This window comes from Myxine glutinosa, chromosome 6 (genome assembly GCF_964187855.1).
Source record: "Myxine glutinosa chromosome 6, kmMyxGlut1.1, whole genome shotgun sequence".
Classification (NCBI taxonomy): Eukaryota; Metazoa; Chordata; class Myxini; order Myxiniformes; family Myxinidae; genus Myxine; species Myxine glutinosa.
Window position 1 is genome coordinate 185,805,334 of NC_136266.1, and position 24,179 is coordinate 185,829,512.

At 44.7% G+C, this 24,179-nt stretch overlaps 1 protein-coding gene across 5 annotated transcripts in view; it reads left to right on the forward strand.

Annotated features, from left to right (window-relative positions):
* Nucleotides 1–15,056, forward strand: part of LOC137429039 (tumor protein 63-like) — a 94,652-nt gene extending 79,596 nt beyond the window's left edge. For all 5 annotated transcript variants that reach the window (XM_068119050.2, XM_078780995.1, XM_068119052.2 and 2 more), the window contains 3 exons: nt 8,261–8,387; nt 8,525–8,618; nt 12,588–15,056. In XM_068119050.2, the coding sequence (XP_067975151.1) occupies nt 8,261–8,387; nt 8,525–8,618; nt 12,588–12,947 (581 nt within the window). In that variant the 3' untranslated portion in view covers nt 12,948–15,056. The remainder of the gene's footprint in view (nt 1–8,260; nt 8,388–8,524; nt 8,619–12,587) is intronic.
* Nucleotides 15,057–24,179: the final 9,123 nt, after the last annotated feature.

Genomic DNA, 24,179 nt, shown 5'->3' on the forward strand with positions numbered 1-24,179 from the left:
ATCCCCAATCTGTCCAACTCTTTTATATATATTTTGTCTTTCTCCCAGTTGTCACTATATATCTGCTGGTATTTCATCTTGTATCTCTCTTTTTTTTTTCTTTTTTTTTTCTTTTTTTTTGTATACTGAATCGAGGCTCGTGAAAGAGCTAACATTTATTTCACAAACAAATCAACCAGACAAACAAAACACACAAAAAGAGGGAGCGGAAGACAAGATGGGGAGAGAAGGGGAAGCACACAACCACAACATTTGAGAGCAGGGAGAAGTGTGGGAGGGAGAGGGCTTGGGGGCAGGAGGCGTGAGAGGGGGAGGGCGGGGGGGAGAGGTATAAAACACAAAGGGACCGAAATTAGCGGGGGTAGAAAAGATCAAGGTTTTGGATGGGGGAGGATAAGAGATGGTGGTGAACAGCTGTTTTAAAGACCTGGAGGGTGCAGTGGGATTGAAGAGAGTGAGGGAGTTTGTTCCAGAGGCGGGAGAAAAGAGGAATGAAAGAGTGAAGGTGAGCAGAAAGTCTTGATTTTGGCAGTTTAACCATAAGAGGGTTGCAGGCAGATCTTGTGCGACCTGTAGGAATATTTGGGGGACAGAGCCCAGAGAGGGCTGGGGGGGCAAGGCCAGAGAGGAGTCGGTAGAAGACGGAAAGACCACCAACCTGCCTGCGGTGAGTGAGTGAAAGGCCCTTGGAGTTAGCTTCATCGTGGGAGATTCCAATGATTCTGAACGCTTTGGTTTCAACAGCGTGAAGACGGGCTAGGTGTGAGGCAGGAGCACCAGACCAGAGGGGAGAGCAGTATTCCATAGAGCTGCGGATGAAAGCCTTGTATGTGGTGAGGAGCTCAGGTGTGCCAAGGAAGGACTTCGCACGACGGAGGATGCCCAGTCGGCAACTGGCTTTGGAGGCCAGATTTGAAATGTGGTTTTCCCAGGAAAGATCATGGCAAATAGTGAGACCCAAAAGCTTGAGTGACAGAACTTCTTGGAGAGGATTATTCAGAAAGTGGATGGGAGGGTTTTCCAGTCGGTCTTTTCGGAGAGACATCGTAAGAGTGTGAGATTTATCAGGATTGAAAGACATGTTCCACTTGTTTGCCCAGTCTGTGATTTTGTCCAGGTCTGCAGAGAGTGAGGAGGCTGCAGACTGCCGATCTGAGGGATGAGGAATGGAGCGACAGAGAGTTGAGTCGTCAGCAAAGAGATAGAGAGGATTTTCAAGAGAGTCAGAGAGATCATTGATGAAGACCAGAAAAAGCACAGGGCCCAGAACACTACCTTGGGGAACTCCAGCCTGAACAGGAAGAGGAGATGAGAGAAACCCATTCAGGGCCACACATTGACTACGACCAGAGAGGAAGTCCGCCAGCCATCCGTGGAGATTTCCATGGATACCAAAGGAGGAGAGTTTGGTGAGCAGAGCAGGGTGCCAGACCGTATCGAAGGCACGTGAAATGTCAAGGGAGACAGCTCTAATTTCCTGTTTGGCGTTGAGGACCTCCATCCATTGTTGAGAAAGCAGAAGCAGCATGTCCAGAGTAGAGTGACCAGGTCTGAAACCAAATTGATGATCAGAGATCAAGCCATTGGAGAAGAGGAAAGATTTCATATCTGAAGCAATGATGGATTCCATGACTTTGCTGATAATTGGGAGAAGGCTGATTGGTCTGTAGTTGCTGGGATCTGTTTTTGCACCTTTTTTGTGCAAAGCGGTGATGTTGGCTGATTTCCAAGCAGATGGCAGATGACCTTGAGCAAAAGAGAGGGTGAAGAGAACAGAAAGAGGGAGTGAAAGAGCAGAAGAACATGATTTTAGGACCCGTGGGCTGATGCCGTCAGGACCAGTTGCAGAATCAGAGTCGAGGGTTGACAGAAACTTTTCCACCTTGTCAGGAGGAAAGGACACAGAGTCCAGGGAACAGCTGGGTACGACTGGGTACGGTGGGTACAGAGAGGGATGGGTTTGGGACACAAGATTTAGAGGCAAATACAGAGTTGAGGCATTCAGCTTTTTCACGTGCGGAGTCAGCCGTTAAGCCGTTTGAGGTGAGGGAGGGGATGGAGGGGGAACAAACACCAGAAACAGATTTGACCAGACGCCACCAGGATTTGGAAGAGGGAGACAGATAAGAGAGTTCGGTCTTGAGAACGGTGAGATATTGTTTCCTGGCTCTCCTGAGGGTGGACACACACTTGTTTCGGGCTTTGTGAAAGGAAATGAGATTTCCTGCCGTTGGATTTGCTTTCCAGGAGACGAAAGCAAGTTGTTTCAGGGCAACAGCCTCACCACATGATTCCGTGTACCATGGACGGGAGGAAGGGTATGACAACTGAAGACGAGATGGGATAAATCTGTGCATGAGAGAGAGCAATTTACTTTGAAAGAATTCCCAGGATGAGTTGATGTCAGAGGCGGTAGAGATGGGAGACCAGTCCAGATGATTGATGGCTGCTTGAAGACCGTGCCAGTTGGCCTGAGTGAAATGCCAGACTCGTCGACGCTGAGGAGGCTCTCTGAGAATGGTCAGAGAGATGTCCACTTTGACAAGCACATGATCAGATGAGCCGATTGGAGCAGAAGAAGAGCAGCAGACATTTTCAGGGAAGTTTGTCATAACCAAATCCAGAAGAGAAGATGCTCTGTTGACTGAGATCCGGGTCGGGAAATTGACAGATTGTGTCAGTCCCAGTGAGTCGCAGAAGTCCTTTGCTGAAGAGCCATGGCTGGTGAGAGAGGTACCCACACCCAGCCAACTGGCATGGTGACAATTGAAATCACCACATATGAGGAAGAGAGAGTTGGGATGGGTAGATAGAAGTTGGTCCATATTATCAGACAGTGAGATGTAGATGGAGTCATCGCTGTTTGGTGGACGGTACAACACACATATGAACAAAAGGTGGGAGCGAAGGGGAAGCCGTAGCCAAAGGTATTCCTGGGGGTGAGGTGGAGAGAGGGCAGTGGAGGGCGAGTGAGGAAGAGAGTTTTTTATAAAGATAGCAACCCCACCTCTAGGACGAGGCTCAGGTCTATCATACCGGAGGAGGGAGTAACCTGGGAGAGATACCAAGGCATCAGAGACATCATGAAGGAGGAAAGTTTCTGTTAAGCAGATCACATCTGGTTTGTCAGAAGCAACCTGTATGGAGAGGTCAGTCAAGTTTGAGCGAAGGCCCCGGATGTTTGAGGTCCATACCGTTAATGAAGAGGAAGGGGGAGCATCGGGTCCAGAACAGGGGGGGGGGAGGGGTAGGGTAAGATGTGGAAGAGGTAGGGAGAGCTGTTGAAGGTGTGTCAGAGATTTCAGAGATTTCAGAATAGCTTGGAGAAAGGGAAGAATGGGGCGGACAAAAGGTTTGATGGAGATTGGGTGAGGCACAGTGAGGTGTTATTTGAGGAGGGGGAAGAGCGAGGCAGAAGGTTACGGGAGATGAAGGTGAAAGTTGGAAGGGGGAAGAAGCAGGGAGGATGCTTTGAGGAGGAGGGGTGAGAGGGGAGTCTAGGAGGGGAGGAGCGAGGGAGAGTCTCGGAGGGGAGGGGTGTTGGGGGAGTTTAGGAGGGAGGGGAGGGAAGGGGCAAGGGGGGAGATTTGAAAGGGATGGGTGATGGGGAGGCTTTGGAGGGGAGGGGTGAGATTGGATTTTGAAAAGTGTACGATTCATGGGAAACGAACATTTTTTGCAAAATGAGTTTGAGACCTTCGAGTCAAAAATACGTTTGAGGACACTGAAGGAGGGATGGAGTTCTGGATAGTTTAGGGAATGTAGAAAGGAGGAACTGTAAGAGATGGTATTATATATATTTTTTGGAATGAATAGATTTGGTGAGCAAGACGAAAGCATCCTTTTGTAGGAAAATAAGAAAAGGGTGTTATAATATATGAGAGAAAATAGTTGTTCAGGGGAGAGATTATACATTTCTAACCACGTGATCGCGTGATCGCGAACGTAGAACGAACGAACAAAAAGAACAACAAATAAACGAATAAGACCTGGGAAGGAAAAAAAAATTTGGGGTTTTTTTTTTTTTTGTGAGTAGAGATATTAAACAAGGAGGTATGGGGTGAACGACTGGTACGAAACAGAGAACGTAAATAATTTCAGTGCATTCGACGAATCGCTGAGAGAAAAACAAAACCACAAGGTCGGAGACGGTACGGTAACCGAAGCCTACGAGTACTAGGCCGCAGAATACTCGATACGCATTAACCGACGATTGTGATACATGTACGAAAAATTAGCACCGAAAATTTTCCAAAAAGATACGCTATAGGTACACACACCGAAAGATAGATACAGTCTCGACAAAAACACAATTGAGAATTATCACTTAGCTTCGAAAGCGTGAGCGCATGGAACAGCTTCGAAAAGACGTGACCTCGCTTTTGTCTTTTTCGCAATCGTTGGGGCTGTATTTGTTGCCGTTTCAGTTTAGTGTGTGACATCTTCCAATCGCACCTTTTTTGGAAGTTTTCTGCAAGGTGAGTGAGATACACCTTGTTTGTTGAGCTTTTCATGTACTCTGCTAATCCTACAATTGTCATTCTGTGCACGTGATTGAGTTCCATCAGGCCGCCACCTCCTTCTTTCCTCTGCAGGTACATTCTTGCGATGTACTGTTTGTAGAACATTTTGTGGATAATGAGAAGCTTCCTTGGTTTGATATCTAGTTTTTTTTATATCCGCTTATGACCAGTTTACAATTCCGCAGCTGCACTGGAACACTGGTATGGCTAGTTGGTTTATGGCTTTGCTTTTTGTTCCTTGGGGTGAGATATGTTTTCTGGATCAGCCTCGTTCTACACAGGTATTCTTTGGTAATTGTTTTGCGTATTTTTTGTGAAAAATTTGGTGGCCCTCTTATACTCCAAGGTATTTGTAAGATGCTTCATTGTCTATCTCCTGTATTGTTGCCTCTCGGTCGATTTTTATATTGTCCATTTTTGTTTGTCGACCTTGCACAAGTGTGCACTTGGCACACTTATCGAGGCCAAATTCCATTTGGATGTTGTCTGGGGGCCGTTTCACTAATTTCAGTTGTTCTGCCAATTTTTCCTTGTTCGGTGCAAATAATTTTAAATCATCCATGTACAGTAGCTGCGTCACCTTTCCTGTTTCTTTGGACGTTCTTTTATTGGATGTTAGGGAGGATCCATGTCCTTGCTCATTAATGAGGTTACTTAGCGGGTCCAGGGCCACGCAAAACAGGAGAGAAAGGCTGTCTCCTTGGATGATCCGGAGTCGTATCTTTACTCTTGGTATTTCAATCTTTCCTTCTGAGTGCTGCAGGATTAGTGTGGTATTCCATAGATCAAGGCTTTCTCAATCAGCTTGATTATTTGAGGATTTATGTTGTACATTTGCATGCACTTTATCATCCATGAATGTGGGACACTGTCAAAAGCTTTTTTTATAGTCTATCCATGCTGTGTGTGTGTGTGTGTGTGTGTGTGTGTGTGTGTGTGTGTGTGTGTGTGTGTGTGTGTGTGTGTGTGTGTGTGTGTGTGTGTGTGTGTGTGTGTGTGTGTGTGTGTGTGTGTGTGTGTGTGTGTCATGCCTTATTCGAAAAGCTTCCTGCTGTCATAGGATAATAAAAATGGTACCATTGCAAAGCTCCAAAATTTATGTCCGTTAAATCATTAAAGAATCCTGTTTTTAAAACCGGTGCTTCCAGGAGGGAAGAAGAAGCAGGATCTGGAGCTTAAATGTAGCGGTTCCAACATAACGACGAGGAGCATTTTATAATAAAACGTGATGGACATGGAATGAGCACACATAATTGTACACAGTAATACCTCTCGAAGCAATACAAAATATACGTAATAATGCACAGAAGGAATACACAAACCATTACAACCACAACAACGATGACAGCAACAACAACAACAACAACAACTACATGTTATAAAAGCTCCTCTTTTTGTTTGTTTCATTTAAGTTTACATCTTCAGTGAGATTCACAGATAGACACACAATATGTTTGTGAAGTACAACATGCTCTCTTTTTATTCAACCCTAACAGTGGAACGGACAGGTATGCACGGACAGGTATGCACGGCTAGAGTAAGTCGAAGTACATTAAACAGAGAGCAATGGAATGGCGAATGAGTGGCGAGAGAGGTGAGAACAAAATGTGAGAAAGATAATATCAGGCATTTGTCAAGATAAACTTTTCCCTCCTGAAGTAGTTTTGTTTTCCTTGAGTGTCGTGGCCGTGACCAACTGGTGGAACTTCCACATTGTTAAAACCAAAACACAAGACATTTCTCTGTACCGTCATGGGTGGCATCTATCAGAGGAACACCACCTACTAACACCTCCAGCAAGTGATGCAGCTACCCTGACTACCATTAACACCGAGATAACAAAATTAATTAAATATATTTGCCGTAAATATATTTCCCTGGAGGGAGGAGTGGAATTGAAGAGAGTGAGAGTTTGTTCCAGAGGCGGGAGAAAAGAGGAATTGAAAGAGTGAAGGTGAGCAGAGAGTCTTCATTTTGGCAATTTAACCATAAGAGGGATGCTAGAAGATCTTGTACGACCTGTAGGAATATTTGGAGGACAGAGCACAGAGAGAGCAGGGGGAGCAAGGCCGGAGAGGAGTCGGTGGAAGACAGAAAGACCACCAACCTGCCTGCGGTGAGTGAGTGAAAGGCCCTCGGAGTTAGCTTCATCGCGGGAGATTCCAATGATTCTGAACGCTTTGGTTTCAACAGCGTGACGCCGAGCTAGGTGTGAGGCAGGAGCACCAGCCCAGAGGGGAGAACAGTATTCCATTGAGCTGCAGATGAAAGCCTTGTATGTGGTGAGGAGCTCAGGTGTGCCAAGGAAGGACTTCGCATGATGGAGGATGCCCAGTTGGCGACTGGCTTTGGAGGCCAGCTTCGAAATGTGGTTTTCCCAGGAAAGATCATGGCAGATAGTGAGACCCAAAAGCTTGAGTGACAGAATTTCTTGGAGAGGATTATTCAGAAAGTAGATGGGAGGGTTGTCCAGTCGGTCTTTTCAGAGAGACATCGTAAGAGTGTGAGATTTGTCAGGACTGAAAGACATGTTCCACTTGTTTGACCAGTCTGTGATTTTGTCCAGATCTGCAGAGAGTGAGGAGGCTGCAGACTGCCAATCTGAGGGATGAGGAATGGAGTGGCAGAGAGTGGAGTCATAATCAAAGAGATGGAGAGGATTTTCCAGAGAGTCGGAGAGATCATTGATGAAGACCAGAAATAGCACAGGGCCCAGAACACTACCTTGGGGAACTCCAGCCAGAACAGGAAGGGGAGATGCGAGAAACCCATTGAGGGCCACACGTTGACTACGACCAGAGAGGAAGTCCTCAAGCCATGAGTGGAGATTTCCATGGATACCATAGGAGGAGAGTTTGGTGAGCAGAGCGGGGTGCCAGACCGTATCGAAGGCACGTGATATGTCAAGGGAGACAGCTCTAATTTCCTGTTTGGCATTGACGACCTCCATCCATTCTTGAGACAGCTGAAGCAGCACGTCCAGAGTAGAGTAACCTGGTCTGAATCCAAATTGATGATCAGAGATCAAGCCATTGGAGAAGATGAAAGATTTCATATCTGAAGCAATGATGGATTCCATGACTTAGCTGATAATTGGGAGAAGGCTGATTGGTCTTTAGTTGCTAGGATCTGTTTTTGCACCTTTTTTGTGCAAAGCGGTGATGTTGGCAGATTTCCAGGATGCTGGCAGATGACCTTGAGCAAAAGAGAGGGTGAAGAGAACAGAGAGAGGTTGAGATAGAGCGGCAGAGCAGGATTTTAGGACCCGTGGGCTTTTTTTTTCTTCTTTTTTTTTTGCTGATGCCGTCTGATCCAGTTGAAGAATCAGAGTCGAGGTTTGACAGAAATTTCTCCACCTTGTCGGGAGAGAAGGACACAGAGTCCAGGAGCAGCTGGGTACGACTGGGTACGCTGCGTACAGAGAGAGATGGGTTTGGGACACAAGATTTTGAGGCAAACACAGAGTTGAGGCATTCAGCTTTTTCACGTGCAGTGTCAGCTGTGTAACCGTTTGAGGTAAGGGAGGAGATGGAGGGGGAACAAACACCAGAAACGGATTTGACCAGATGCCACCAGGATTTGGAGGAGGGAGACATGTTTGATAGTTCAGTCTTGACAGTAGAGAGATATTGTCTGATAGATATTGGATGATAAAGGCCTACTACATTCCAGCCAATAGGGGGCATATCTTGTGAAGAAAATCTTGTCATACCCCTGTGCCCACACACACCGGGCAGCCCAGGTGCTGAATGGACACCAGAACATGCATGGGGATCTGAACGGTGTGAGTTCAAGCACTCAGCCGCTGCACCTGGGACCTTCACACTGCACACCTCCTCCGTACAACCCGGAACCCATAACCAGGTAAAGTAACTGTTTTTTGCATTCCGTTTTCAGAATTCTGCTGCATTAAACAAATTCGGATAACTGTGGAAAATGGTCCATACTGTATTTACTGTAATGTTACTCATGAATTGCACCACCTCACCTTCACTCCCTAGCTTCCTGGGCCGCATTGGATGTGGGGTCTGCACAGAATATTTCACTAGCCAAGGCCTCATCCACGTGTATCAGCTGGAGGCGTTCACACTGGAGGTACTGCACCTACCTGCTCTCTTATCCACTTTAACAAAGTACACCCAAAAGTAATCAAACACATCAAAGTCACCATTTTTGTCACTCGGCTGGACCTGTGAGCAGACCCTCTGTGGTTTCACCTGTATGTAACCTCACTACTAACTTGATCCATGCAATTTAAAAAACGAAGTTTACAGGACATTGATAACCATTTTATGATATACCACATTATATGTTTTTCAATCAATCTATTATCCACAAAACGGTTATTCTCACTGGTTACCAAAGTGTTCCTCAGTGGAATATTTCAATGATTCATCATAATGTACAAATCAGGTGGCAGGTGGTCTGTTTGGTAGGATCTGTAATTCTGAGCTGTCTGTTCTGAGTTTGACACCGGGAGGGATCAGGTAGACAGAAACTAACGCCTGTGCAGTGCTAGCAGGATTATTTTACCTTTTGAGGGGGTCATAAGCAGGCTGGCTCCCTGTTGTACCCAACTGTGGACTCATTGTGTCAATATGTTACTTTTTGCAGGTGACACTACCTTGACTTTTTATTCCGTGTCAACTCGTTCTTCCATGAGCCGCGATTTTGTATGTAACAAGTCAGGAGACGACCATGGTTCACGAGCAAGCGGTATTCAATGACAAAGGTCAAAACCGACATTGAAAATATATAAATAGGAATGTATTATATGATACTAGAGAAATACCTGTGCTACGCACGGGTGGGAGGCCAGAAGCAAACGGGCAATGCAGATACGGCGAATGCTAAAGCATGAAACCAATAAATTCCACATTCCTGTAGCACCTTCAGTCGCACGTCAGACATGGACAGCAAGTTCGTGAAGGACTTCCATGAAAAACGTACCCGTTCGCAAACAAACGGGTACGTTCACGAAAATAAACATCGACCATGGGTCCGTGGCGAATCTGCATATGGCGATCCGCGAAGTTCACGTTCAGAAAGTAGAAACCATCACGGCATGTCGTCATTCACTTGAACTCAATATCTTTTTTAATTCCAAACAACATAACTCCAATTAATCACAAAATAAACGTTTAACAACATTGTTAATGTTTCCTTCATTGTAAAAACTACCAAATCAACAGTTAAAAGGATTTTGAGCCGATAGGTGTTACGGCCTTGGCAAGATCGATGGAGACAGCGATCTGTTAGCGTATACACCGCCCAAATAGCTATGTGGAATTCTCTCATGTAGAGATTAAATGTCGTTTGAACTTTGGCTGAGGTCATTATTTACTTTTAATGATGTTTATATACAAATGATGTTTAATGATGTTTATATTGGTTTTGGGTCGTCCTTTCCGCATATCTCGTGGGATTGGGAGTTGGAGAGACGGCCGTGATGGCGGCGAGGGGGATGGAATTCTCTCAAGCAGGGATTCAACCCGTGTCCTTATAAAAGGTCTTTGTCCGAGGTCACCGAGTTCGATCGGTGCAGCTGTTTCTTTTTTTTTTTTGTATACTGAATCGAGGCTCGTGAAAGAGCTGACATTTACTTCACAAACAAATCAACCAGACAAACAAAATATATAAAAAGAGGGAGCGGAAGACAAGATGGGGAGAGAAGGGGAAGCACACAAACACTTGAGAGCACACAACATTTGAGAGCAGGGAGATGTGTGGGAGGGAGAGGGCTTGGGGGGAGGAGGCGTGGGAAGAGGGGGGGGGGGGGGGGTGGGAGAAGTATAAAACACAAGGACACCAAGGACTTCCAGGACAGAAGTTGGTATTTCAAAAAAGTGGAATTGGGGTGAAATTAGCGGGGGTAGAAAAGATCAAGGTTTTGGATGGGGGAAGATAAGAGATGGTGGTGAACAGCTGTTTTAAAGACCTGGAGGGTGGAGTGGGATTGAAGAGAGTGAGGGAGTTTGTTCCAGAGGTGGGAGAAAAGAGGAATGAAGGAGTGAAGGTGAGCAGAGAGTCTTGATTTTGGCAGTTTAACCATAAGAGGGTTGCAGGCAGATCTTGTGCGACCTGCAGGAATATTTGGGGGACAGAGCCCAGAGAGAGCTGGGGGGGGGGGGGCAAGGCCAGAGAGGAGTCGGTAGAAGACGGAAAGACCACCAACCTGCCTGTGGTGAGTGAGTGAGAGGCCCTTGGAGTTAGCTTCATCGCGGGAGATTTCAATGATTCTGAAATCAATGTGCAGTGTTTGTGAGAGGGGGAGGGATTCAATGTTGAAATGATTGAAAACATTGAAATGATTCAATGTGCAGCGATCGGTGCAGCCGTTTGTGCGGCACCCGGGTAAACAACATCGTCACAATGAGAACAATGAATGTTATGCGAACACGAATGTTATGCGGGAGTCCAAACCTGAGAATGCTGGAGACTAAAGCTGAAATTGGGAAAACTAAATAGCCTATTTACTCCTTGAGATCCCAGGATTATCCACCCAAAATATCGTTGCGATCGGTTCAGCAGTTTTTACGGTACCTTCGAAAGGACAGACAGACAGACAGACAGATGGACATTTGGTGAATTATAGTAAGATGAGATTAGTTAGCTACACAATACCGAAAATTCGGTTCGATTCCGATAACTTTGAAAATTTGACCTTTGTGACCTTGAAATGTCAAAACGAAGGTTACTGACCTTGAAATGAGATAGAAAATAATGTATAATCAGTTATGAGACTAGCTAGCTACACAATACCGAAAATTCGGTTCGATTCCGCCAACTTTGAAAATTTGACCTTTGTGACCGTCAAAGGTCAAAGGTCGAGGATTCTGAAATTTGTTGGAAAACTTGTATTTCATTATTTATGTGATAATATAAGATCATGTACGACATTTCTCCCTATCAGGAAGCAAGCAATGTAATAAAACCATCAAAACGTGACCTTTCTAAATTTCGTGACCTTGTGACCTTGACCTTGGGGTGAAAATGAAAAATCGAGCTCCGTGGGGCTAGACACATGACATTGGCCTAACCAAATATCGAAACCCCTGTCAGATTCCACCAAACCCCTCGGAGAAGATGTAGTTTGAAATTGATTACCCCCTAAAAAGACATCTTTTTCGGGCGTGGCTCCGCCCACAATGGGCGCAATACGCCCACTCTAGGCAGGACACAACTAGATCATGATATCAACTTCCCACCAAAGTTTCATCAAGATCGGATGATATCGGGTAGTTATGCTGCGGACGGACCCACACACACACACACACACACACACACACACAGACACACACATAGACAGACGCACACACATGACGAATACAGTGGTCACTTGATAACTCGTGAACCACTAAATAGCCCCGTGTTGGCTGATGGTCATCTCTTGAGGTTGTAGTTCAGACCTCTCCTGGTTTTGGGGGACCCCCTGAGTGCTCCCTGCTCTCCTGGGAGGCCCCCTGATATGGAAATAGAAGAATCCAAGACCGTGCGATCCTGCGGACCATCGAGTAGAAGGGCTCTGTCGGGTTTCAGAGCAATTCGTTGTTAAATGAGGGACGAGTAGGGATCCGAAGTTTCAGGGGTAACCCCCTCTGTGAGCTCCCATGATCCACAATCGAAAAATCAAACCCCAAGAGATTGTCCGGGCCTCTGTGTTGTATTCATGTGTCAAGTTTCAGAACAATCGGCCGGGTGATAGGGAGGAGCAGCAAAAATAGGAAAAAGTTGACAGACAGACGGACGGGCAGACATGCAGACATCATGACATATTTTATAAGTTAATCTCTTCGAGAATCGAGATGAGATGACCTAAAAACACCAACGGGTGAGAGTAAATGGACGATGAAACTCGGGTAGTGAGGTTATGGATAGTGGGGCAGCACTTCCTTTAATTTTGAAATAATAGTCTGGTAAGAATCATCGAAACGAAATTGAAACTGTTTCGAGGTATTCATTTTTCCTCTCGAGAACTTCACAAGTCATGAAGTCGTCTTGCGGAAGAATCTTTCATCATATTTGTCTTTCCTTTCCTTATCGATCTCTTACTTCTCTGCTCAGGACATGGATGCACTTAAAATCCCAGAGGAGTACCGGGCCATTGTCTGGAAAGGAATTGTTGAACTCAGAGGTCTTCATGATTACCCAGGTCCACCACCACCCCTACCTCCACCTCCACACCCACAACAGCAGCAACAACAGCAGCAGCAACTTATGCAACGTGCGGCCGGTGGTGGCGCAGGTAGTGCAGTCACAACGCTGGGTCTACCGACAACAGCGGAGATCCGCGGTGAGCGCATTATCGATACGGTGCACTTCACGGTGCGTCAAAGCATGCACTGGTCAGATTACGGCTTCGACATACCTGATGGCAAGCGCTGCAAGCAGCCAATCAAAGAGGAGTTTAAGGAAGTGCATTGAACTGGGATTGCTCGCAGCTATAAAGAAGGGTGTGGGTGGAGAAAGTGAACGGGAGAGGGCTGTGCATTGGACTGGAGTAAGGGAGATGGATGGATGGATGTTGAGATAAAGTTATTGAACTGGCTCCAAGCTATTGATCAATGTAATCATTTGCAATGAGGAGATGTTGGGTTGGGGGAAACAATGAGGGATAAGTGTTGGCTTCGTGTTCTGGGTTTTGCATTTCTTTTTTTGTGTACAAAGTATTTTTTTTTATATGTATTTTCCCTTTTGTAATGCACGATGCATCAACTGCCACATTTTTGAGTGTCTGTAGCTCCAAATTATTTGCAAGCTGGTAAACCTCATTGTTGTTACGTGTATATATATATGTGTATATATATATATATATATGGAAAGACTCCAGATATTTGGCAGGTTAAAAAAAAAGCCAGTTTTCCTTGCTTACGGCAGCTTAGCTGAACCGACAATCATGTTTTACATTTTTGTGTCGCCGCAATGCTTGAAAAGTATTATTTTGCGGTGCGGGAGAGGCGTGGTCATTTTGGACATTTCAGCTGTGCTGGTATGGCAAATCGTCTGAGGTTTGAGTTCCAGGTGAGGGGTTGGTTCACAATGGGCCAAACATGCTAAGTGTTGTAAAAACCTGAACTAGAACGGCACTCAGTTGAGAGCACACCTCCGCCTGATTGGCCATACCACTCGATGGTGATGAATCGCGTAAAAAATTGTACTCGTTGGATCCGGATCTTCACCAAAATTGAATCATTTCGTCATTGTCACATGCGCTACCTCTCTGCCAAATTTCATCCAAATCCGTCCACAAAACTTTTTGAGATATTTTGTTCACAAACGGACAGACAGACAAACAAACACAGACAGGGGCGAAACCACAACCTCCATCCACCTTTGGTGACGGAGGTAATAAGAGCGCAGCTTAGTGCCGCGAGGACGAAATGGCGACGACTTTTGGTCGATGATGAGAAACACATGTTTGATTCCTGCTTCCATGCCCATGTTTGTGCTACTCGAGGCTCATAAAGGAGATAATCAAACAAATCCATAATGGCTAGAAAGCATGGCAGGACCAAATGGTTTGGGTTAAGAAAGACAAAATGGAACTTGATGGGAAGTTATATCTTGCAGGCCGTGACATGGAGAAAATGAACCCACTCCGTCACCCTGAGGAAGTTCAAGGAAAAGTATCGAAATTAACTAATTGGGTTTTCGCATCGAGGAATACTGACTTCTTGGAATTATATTATTAGAATAAAGGTACATGAGCCAATTCACCTTTATATCAAAAATCGGATTTCCGAAACAGACGAGTTTGAATCGCATTGAACATTTTCAAATAAAATGGAGGAGCCAAGAAGAAATGAAGAAGTGGAATTCCACAGCTTCGGACCATCTACACACGTATCCGAGATTTGGGAAGGTTTTTGGAAGAGGAGAGGAAGCGAGTGGACGGTGAAAGTTTCATTTAACGCATACCTGTTCTGGTCCTGTAAGGCTTTTAAAAAAAGAAACCCAACAAACACTTAACAACAATTTGTAAAAAATAAATAAATAAAATAAAGTACAGATTGGAAGTTGTACCTGGAATGCTGGAATGGAAGTTATCCTTCCATGGTTAGCGGTGCAACTTCACCACAACCTTGTTGCTGTTGTCGTTATCCTTCTATATTATTGTCGTGTCAATTCTGCAACGGGAATCGATCTATGGCCGAACTGTGGTGGGCAAAGGGGCTGGTACACACCGGACGATGCGGATACCTTTACCCGCTGTTGAGAGCCCTGGGCCTGGAACCGAGATGACCCATCTTCCTGGAACAGCGTCGTGGCAAGTCACCCAGCTCTTCTTCTTATTCTTCTTCTTTCCTTCTCTTTTTGTGCAAGTTAAAACGATGTACCACACTATTAACCTGTACTTGGGGCTATGCGACTTAACACTGCGATGTCTTGAAAAATGCATTTCCAAATATCTCTTTCACACAGTATTAGCGGGGATATTCATCAAGGAAATTAAGCATTTCATCAACATGCTTGGACAATCTACCAACGTTTGTATTTTTGTATTGGCAGAAATAAAATTATAATGTAAACTCATGTATTGGGATTTTCTTTTTTTATTATTATTAAAATGTCTCAATTTCTTTGTGAACATTACCTATTTAACCCTCTTTTTACACCCACACCAATTGTGCTCTCCCTGGTTCATTTTATCTGCATAATTTAAACGAATAAAGTCGTAGTTAGCACCTGTATACCTGAGGCAAAGCTCAACCACACAGGCTAGGATGGAGGGCAACTCTGATGCCACACCCCACCACGGTAATACCCGACGGATTGCACTGCTTTACTCAACATTCCTTTTGTCCCACCTTAATATGTCGATTCTTAAGATCCAAGAAAACATCAGCAATGATATCGGTCGGGCACGCGATTCATGTGGCGCGGCCTGTAGGAAGTGCATTGTTTAGCATGTGCCATCAAGGAAGATGGTATCGCGATCCTCGAAAGCGAGGTGAAACACATGTTCGCCATTGAAAATATATCATTCATGATCAAGTCATTGGAGCACATTTGAAAATTGTATTTGGTGTAAAAAAACTGATAGTGGGCAAAAAAAAGGACTCACCCAGAACGAAGTACCACAACTCATTCAACAAGTGCTTTGTCCTTCAAAGTCACCAATGATTTGGTCGATCAGAGACCGATTGTAGAGAATCAAAGTAGTGTTCCTTGAAATCATTGAGACCAAATACACGTAGAACCAACTGATTCCTGCAATCCTTGGGCCACGGGCCACGAATACTTTAGATGAACCAACAGAGCAATCCTTGGGCCACACATACTTCAGATACCTGCTCCCAATGTTTCTGTCACTCTCATGGCACTTCTGTTTTCATGATCGCCTCCACTGATATATCCCCGGCCCGGTTTGCTGCCATGTGTTCTCTGCAGCACGTACCAGTTCGCCGACCACCTGGTACTCCTAGTGCCCAAGAAGCTGCACCTCTTGCCCTGATGCACGCGCGCGCACACACACACACACACACACACACTTTCTCAGTGTTTAGCTTTCACCATTCAAGGAGCAGTATTATCAGTATGCCACTGGACCACAGTAAATTTCCACGTCTTAGTACATGAAGTTGCTCTCTCTGTGGATGATCATAAGAAGTGCAGTAACAGATGCATACCTGTCAACTCTCACGCATTTGACGTGAAACTCACGCTTTTTCAACTCAGGTCACTCTCTCATGCTCAACTACTGAAATCTCACGCTTTACATCTTTTTTTTTAAACTATATTTATTTTTAACAAAGTCATTAGATGGGTCCACAGTCAAAACAGCTGAGTTTACACCCAATGAAAAAGGCTGTTACTGTTCCATACAGTCAACGCGCGCCATTTTGTTGTCATTATCGCCATTTTGTTGTCATTATCGCCATTTTGTTGTCATTATCGCCATTTTGTTGTCATTATCGCCATTTTGTTGTCATTATCGCCATTTTGTTGTCATTATCGCCATTTTGTTGTCATTACCGCCATTTTGTTGTTATTATCGCAAGAGCAAGCATGGATGAAAGTGTCTCCAAATCTGATTGTCCTTCAAGATCAAAACAACCAAAGATTAGGAAGTATCGTGGTGCCACGAAGTATGACACGAAGTTCAATCCGGGATAGATGAAGAAGAAAAATCCGTGTTTCGTGTTCAATTCGAAAAATAAGCCAAATGTCCGACGCATAGTTTGCAATTGATCAATGAGCTGCCAACACCAAGGAAGACACATCAAAACAACTGGTCACTCGGACTTGGAAAAGATCAGGTGTTCATCAAGATCCCTACTTACAACATTTACAAGTCAAAACACCATCCATGGAAAGGTAAGTACTATATACCTACACATATGAAATTAGAACCAACTTTGTTTTGTCTGTTGATAGGAGTTTGAAGTTGAACAAGTGTGTTAGTTACATGACCAACAAGAAAAAGAGCAATCAGAGATTGCAAACCCTCGCCAGGATGTATTTTCAGTGTTTTTTAAGGCGTTTGTGTTAAAACAAATATGGCGGCCGAACCACGTGACCGATGACGTCATCATTATTATTTTTTCTCCACCAATTTATGCCTACATGACGCTCAAGAAATTTCAACTTGATCGGATGAAGTTTTGTACTTGTCGAATTATGACGTCATAATGGAGGCCCCTATGACATCATCATTAACACATTTTATTCCCCATGGAGAGTTCTTTACAATGAGCCATGTCTCAATTTTTTCTATTCAGCGCTTTCGGAGATATAGAGCTGCAAAGTTTTTCGATTTTTCCAAGATGGCAGCCGAACCACGTGACCTATGACGCCATAATTATCATTAAAAAATTATACAGGTGGAGATGCACCTATGGTGAAAATTTTCTGTCAATTGGTCCAACGGTTGCACAGAAAATTATATTTATTCTGTGCGGAGAAGCAAACAGACAAACAAATGAAAAATCGGTCAGAGACCGAGGACTTCCCAGAATGTACTTCTTTATCGGCCATTTTGGACAAATATAACGGCCGAACCACGTGACCGATGACGTCATCATTATTTGTTTTCTAAACTAATTTATTCCTTGATGATGCTCAAGAAATTTCATCTTAATCGGATGAAGTTTTGTACTTGTCGAATTATGACGTCATAATGGAGGCACCTATGACATCATCATTAACATATTTTATTCCCCAAGGAGAGTTCTTTACAATGAGCCATGTCTCAATTTTTTCTATTCAGCACTTTTGGAGATAGAGGTGCAAAGTTCTTCGGTTTTTCCAAGATGGCGGCCGAACCACGTGACTGATGACGTCATCATTATTTTTTCTCTCCACCAGTTTATGCCATCATGGTGCTCAATAAATTGCATCTTGATTGGATGAAGTTTTGTACTTGTCGAATTATGGAATTATGACGTCATAATGGAGGCCTTAGGCCGAGAGAGTTAAAAATTGGGCACAGTCTATTCCAGGGCAAGACAAATATGTGTGTCAAGTTTGGCGATTCTATGTGCAACGGTGTAGATGTAGTACTGCGCACAAACAGACAGACAAACAGACAGACAGACAAACCAACCAATCAACATACTTGCCGGAATCTTTTCCGGCAAGTAACAAACGGACTCAAATGCAACAAGCGTTACGCCTAGGTCCCCTGTCGGTGAAGTGATGTGAGTTGACAAAGTGGAAGACGCAAGGCGGCCATCTTGGATTATGACGTGGCGACCCAATTTTCAATAGCGTTCTTATGCGTAGATACACCCACACACCAGATTAGAAGTTAGTAGTTCGTTTATTTTTCAAGATATTGTGCTCACAATGTTCAGACATATATATGGTGGCGGCCATCTTGGATTTTGACATGGCGACCGAATTTTCAATAGCCTTCTTCCTTATGCCTAGATACACCCACACACCAGATTATAAGTTAGTAGTTCGTTTATTTTTCAAGATATTCCACTCACAAGGTTCAGACATACATGGCGGCGGCCATCTTGGATTTTGACGTGGCGACCCAATTTTCAATAGCGTTCTTCCTTATGCGTAGATACCCCTACACACCAGATTAGAAGTTAGTCGTTCGTTTATTTTTCAAGATATTTCGCTCACAAGGTTCAGACATATATATGGTGGTGGCCATCTTGGATTTTGACGTGGCGACCCAATTTTCAATAGCGTTCTTTCTTATGCCTAGATACACTCACACACCAGATTAGAAGTTGGTACTTCGCTTATTTTTCAAGATATTCCGCTCGCAAGGTTCAGACATACATGGCGTCAGACATACATGGCGGCGGCCATCTTGGATTTTGACGTGGCGACCTAATTTTCAATAGGGTTCTTCCATATGCCGAGTTGCACCCACACACCAAATTAGAATTCGGTCCTTCGCTTACGCACGCACGTCCGCAGTCCGCACGCACGGACGCACGCGGAAACCATAGTCCCCCTTTCGCTCAGCGGTGCGACGGGGACAATAACCTCTCCTCTGGCGAGGGTAATGAGCACTGAGCAGGTTTAAAATTAGTATAAATGTAGCAAAATACATACATTCATTATCTTTGCCAACATCGTTTTCATTATTTGTGAAATATAAAAGTGTTAATTCACTGCAAGAAATTAATTAATTTAACTGTAAATAAATATTTCTATTTTATTGTCTTTAGAAGAAGTTTATAATGAAATGGTTGATCTGTTATATTTGTATTAATTAAATATATTAATATTAAACTAGAACTACCACTTTAAAACTGCTGGCAGCGATGACCGGTTTACTCGCACCCACTTTTGATACAACCCCACTTTTTATACAACCCCACTTTTGATACAACCCCACTTTCATTGGACATGCTTTGACACAACCCCCTTGGATACAACCCCGACACACACACACACACACACACACACACACACACACACACACACACACACATCCACACACACGCACATCCACACATCCACACACAAACACACACACAAACACATCCCCACATGCATGCACACACAAACACACACACACCCCCAGACCCCCCCCCCCCCACCCCCACACACACCCTCCACCCCCACCACACACACACTCACACACACACCCACACAAACACACGCACACATCCCCCCACCCCCCCACCCCGAACACACACACACACACACACCCATCCCTGACACACACACACATCCAACCCCCCTCCTCCACATGCACACCACAACCCCTCCCCACACACACACATATCCACCCCCCCCTCACACCTACACACACATCCACACACACACATCCCCCCACACACATCCCCACACACACATCCCCCCCACACACATCCCCACACACACACATCCCCACACACACACATCCCCACAAACATACCCTCCCACACACACACCCACACACACATCCCCCGCTTCACACACACACACACACATCCTCCCTCCCCCCACACGCACACCCCTCCACACATACACACACACACACACACACACACACACACACGCACCCCCCCTACACATACACACATCCAACCCCCCTCCTCCACACGCACTCCCCAACCCCCCCACCCCACATACACACACACACACACACACACACACACACCCCTCCACACAAACACACACACACACACACACACATCCACACATCCAACCCCCCCTCCTCCACACACACACCCCAACCCCCCCCCCAAATACACACATATCCACCCCCCCCCCCCCACACACACACACCCACAAACACACACATCCACACACACGCACATCCACACATCCACACACACATCCACACATCCCCCCACCCCCAACACACACACATGCACACCCCTCCACACATACACACACACACACCCCTCCACACAAACATATACACACATCCCCCCCCCCCCCCCCCAATCAATTTTTTAAAATATTTTCGTTTAATTAACGATATCTGCCACCCGTGGAAGATATCCGTGGCCCGTGCCGTATGTCAGCGTAAGAACGAAGTATCCCGTCGATCGAACTCGGTCAAATTTTTCATGATTGTCAACAAATTTGTTTTGGTATTTTGTTAACTCATCCGAGGCAATACGACAATCAAAATCCGATTTGAAATCGGAGCAAAATGGACGCCGCAAGGTCTGCCTACACGCATGGATATTTTACCTGAGGAAGAATTCACTTTGGAAATGCGATCCATTTAAAATGTTAGATTTTGAATAACCTCGTCATTTTTAATCAGATTTCCACCAAATAAAGGTCACCATTGCTTGCAGATACCTCTCTTTCTCCTTAAAATTGAAGACAGGATGAACTTCAGAGCGAGAAATAAGCCGAGGCGGCGGAGAGTTTTACAATGTTATTTTCCAATGTAAATGACAATATCGTGTAGTTTTACGAAAATTCATCAGAATTTGCCCAGATTTGTTGCATTCGAATGTTAACACCCTCTGGCGACTGCCAAATCCGAAGACAATTTAATTTCGAGCTACCCTTCGCTCGTGAGGTGGTTATGTCACATGGCCTGGTCAAAAAAAGTGTTGTGGTTCTTCTTCTTCACGCAATAACAACTTCTAGCTTCCAGACCGTACATCCAATCATCTGGAAATTTTGCACACCTCTTCCGATTGATGAGAGCTACATTGCATTAAAAATTCAAGTCGTTCAATGTAGTGGTTCAATAGTTACAAGCTTTTTAAAATTTACCTTCCATTCTTTATTGCGGCCAAACCATGTGACATCAAAACGTCTCAAGTAACCTTGACACATCCCCCCATGAGGAACATTTGTGTAAAGTTTCCACTCGATATCTTCACAAATTATGGAGGTGATACCATTTCTAGTTTGAGCTTAAAAACGTCATAACTCTGAAACCATGTGTCGGATGACATCGAGCTCCAAGGCTTTTTTGTTCGCCATGAGTGTCCGAATATGCATGCCAAGTTTGGGCTCGATCCGTTCAGCCGTTCCGGAGAAAAATGGTTTTTTGTGGTTTTTCACGAAAAACAAGATGGCGGCCGAACCATGTGACGTATGACTTCGAAATATTTTTGCATTCTGAGTTTGTTTTAACGAAGCATCTGGGGAAAAAATCCCATTCGTGAGAGAAAAAAATTTGTTTGACGAATTCTAACCTCTTAACGTTAGCTTTTTTTATATACTCGATACGCATGTATTTTGTTCCCATTGAAGAGTTCTTTAGAATGAGCCATTCCTCAAATTCTTCCATTGAGCGGTTTCGGAGATACAGAGGGGCAAAGTTGAATGTGTTTTACAAGATGGCGCCCATACTACGTGACCTATGACGTCATAATTAGCATTAAAAAATTCTACGAGCCGAGACGATTATTTGATGAAAATTTCCTGTCAATCTGACCAGCGGTTGCTGAGAACATTAATTATGAAATTTTCGGAGGTGCAAAATAGGGCGGAAGAATAATAAAATGATAAGAAAAACTCGAGCAGTAATAAGTTTCTTCTCCTTTTCATGGAGAGTAAACCTAATTATATAAATATTAATTTAATATTCTCATTACTTCAAGCAGGTTTGGGTTGACAGCTATGCAGGTATCTGTAGGCTTCAAAGTCCGTCACCTGGATGGCCGCTCCCTTGACCTACTGTGCAGGCTCAACCACGTGCACTCAATCCCAAGGCTGAGGATCTCTCCAGGTGGAGTGTTTCATCAGAACCACAGACCTACAGAGCCAGTGGTAATGGAGTGATTACCTGCACTTCTGCTTCTATTGATTATTGTCGAATATGGGATGAGCTTTCTGATAGACTATAAACGGTCACCCTGGTGATTCACAGGTAACACGTTGCCTCGATGAGTGTGCCGACCATCCGATGGGACGTTCTAAGTGGCGGTGCCCATCTGCCAGCATTTTCAGGTGGATGTTAGAGATCTCACAGTGTCTTCCGCAAAAGTAGACCAATGTGTGCCACCTGCAGTCCTGCACCGTGGCCCAACTCACTACCCTAACCTACCGGCACCCTGCGTTAGCAGCACAGCTGCATTCCCAGAAGTAATCCAACCAGCAGCCAGGTGCTGCATCTATCTATAATTCCAGTAATCTCTGTGTGTATGTATGTATGTATGTATGTATGTATGTATGTATGTCTGTGACCGCTGTTTCTCGACAACCACGGGTCCGATATACTTTAAACTTGCCAGGTATATTGCTGGGGACCCGAGGATGTGCCTTTTCAAGGTTTCATATTAATCGGACAAGTAGTTACCGAGCTATGTCCAAAAAACGATTCAACCAATCAGAGAGCAGCGAGCTATCACGTGTGCCGAACGTGCCGAACAGACTCTGCCTCGGACGGCACATTTGAGAGCATATTCATTTATTTCACGTTGGCAAACTATGTTGCCGCTATGTTGGCGTTAAACGATGTTTTAAAACTAATTAAAACTAATTTGCGATTCTTTCACTTTCCTGCGCGTTTGTGCATGCTATGGCGATTTCTTTACCAAACTCCGCAAGCCGTTCGCTTTGGACCAAACCATTTCATGTAAATAGAGGGGGGGGATTGTCACCGTACTCGCAAGCCGTTCGCTTTGGACCAAACCATTTCATGTAAATAGAGGGGGGGGATATAATTTTAGATATAGATATAGTACGGGCATGCCCTAGTCTATCTATAATTCCAGTAATCTCTGTATGTCTGTGTGTATGTCTGTGTGTCGTTTGTCTGTGACCGCTGTTTCTCGACAACCACGGGTCCGATATACTTGAAACTTGCCAGGTATATTGCTGGGGACCCGAGGATGTGCCTTTTCAAGGTTTCATATTAATCGGAGAAGTAGTTACCGAGCTATGGCGATTTCTTTACCAAACTCCGCAAGCCGTTCGCTTTGGACCAAACCATTTCATGTAAATAGAGGGGGGGGGATTGTCACCGTACTCGCAAGCCGTTCGCTTTGGCTTTGCGAATGGACCAAACCATTTCATGTAAATAGTGGGGGGGGGGGATATAATTTTAGATATATATATAGTACGGGCATGCCCTAGTACAAATGAATGAAGTGAAAAGATTCAGATGTAACATGTACCAAGTTGTGCTAAAAAAAAACGTAAAACAAGAACAAAATGCAGCATTAAGTTATTTGGATTTTTAAAAATAAAAAATTTAAATCAATGTCATTGTGATGTTTTTGCAACTGCAAGTCAAAAGCTTCCACTCCTCTCCCACATCACGCGCCTCTACCTGGAGCTCCCAACCCACTGCTGCCCATCTCCCCAGGCAAACCACTCCCACAACACCGTGGCCGAACCGCAGAGCCACTCTAACCGCATCGGCATCACCCGCCTCTGCACCACAACACATCAAAAGGTGTTGCAGGCAGTTACAACAGATTCAGTTGCTGGGCAGACATTGCTCGCGGCAGTTGAAGGAAATACCTGGTTAACAGGGTGGGTATTCCGATTTTTAGCCTAACCTCAATTTGCTGCACAAACCCACCTTTGGGGCTTTCATGATCGACAGAATGCAACCTCAGATGACAAGGAGCATGCTACGCCCTAAAGTCCGCACCCTAACCTCCTTTTACAATAATTCTTCCTTCCCAAGTCCTCAGCCCACAGGCAAAGCTTGCCTTTTGGATTTTTATTTATTTATTTGAGTTAGATAAATCACCTTACGGGATCAGGGTGTGTTTGTAAAAAAAAAAAAAAAAAAAAAAATGCCACCAGTACATCCCCTCCTACCTCCACCTG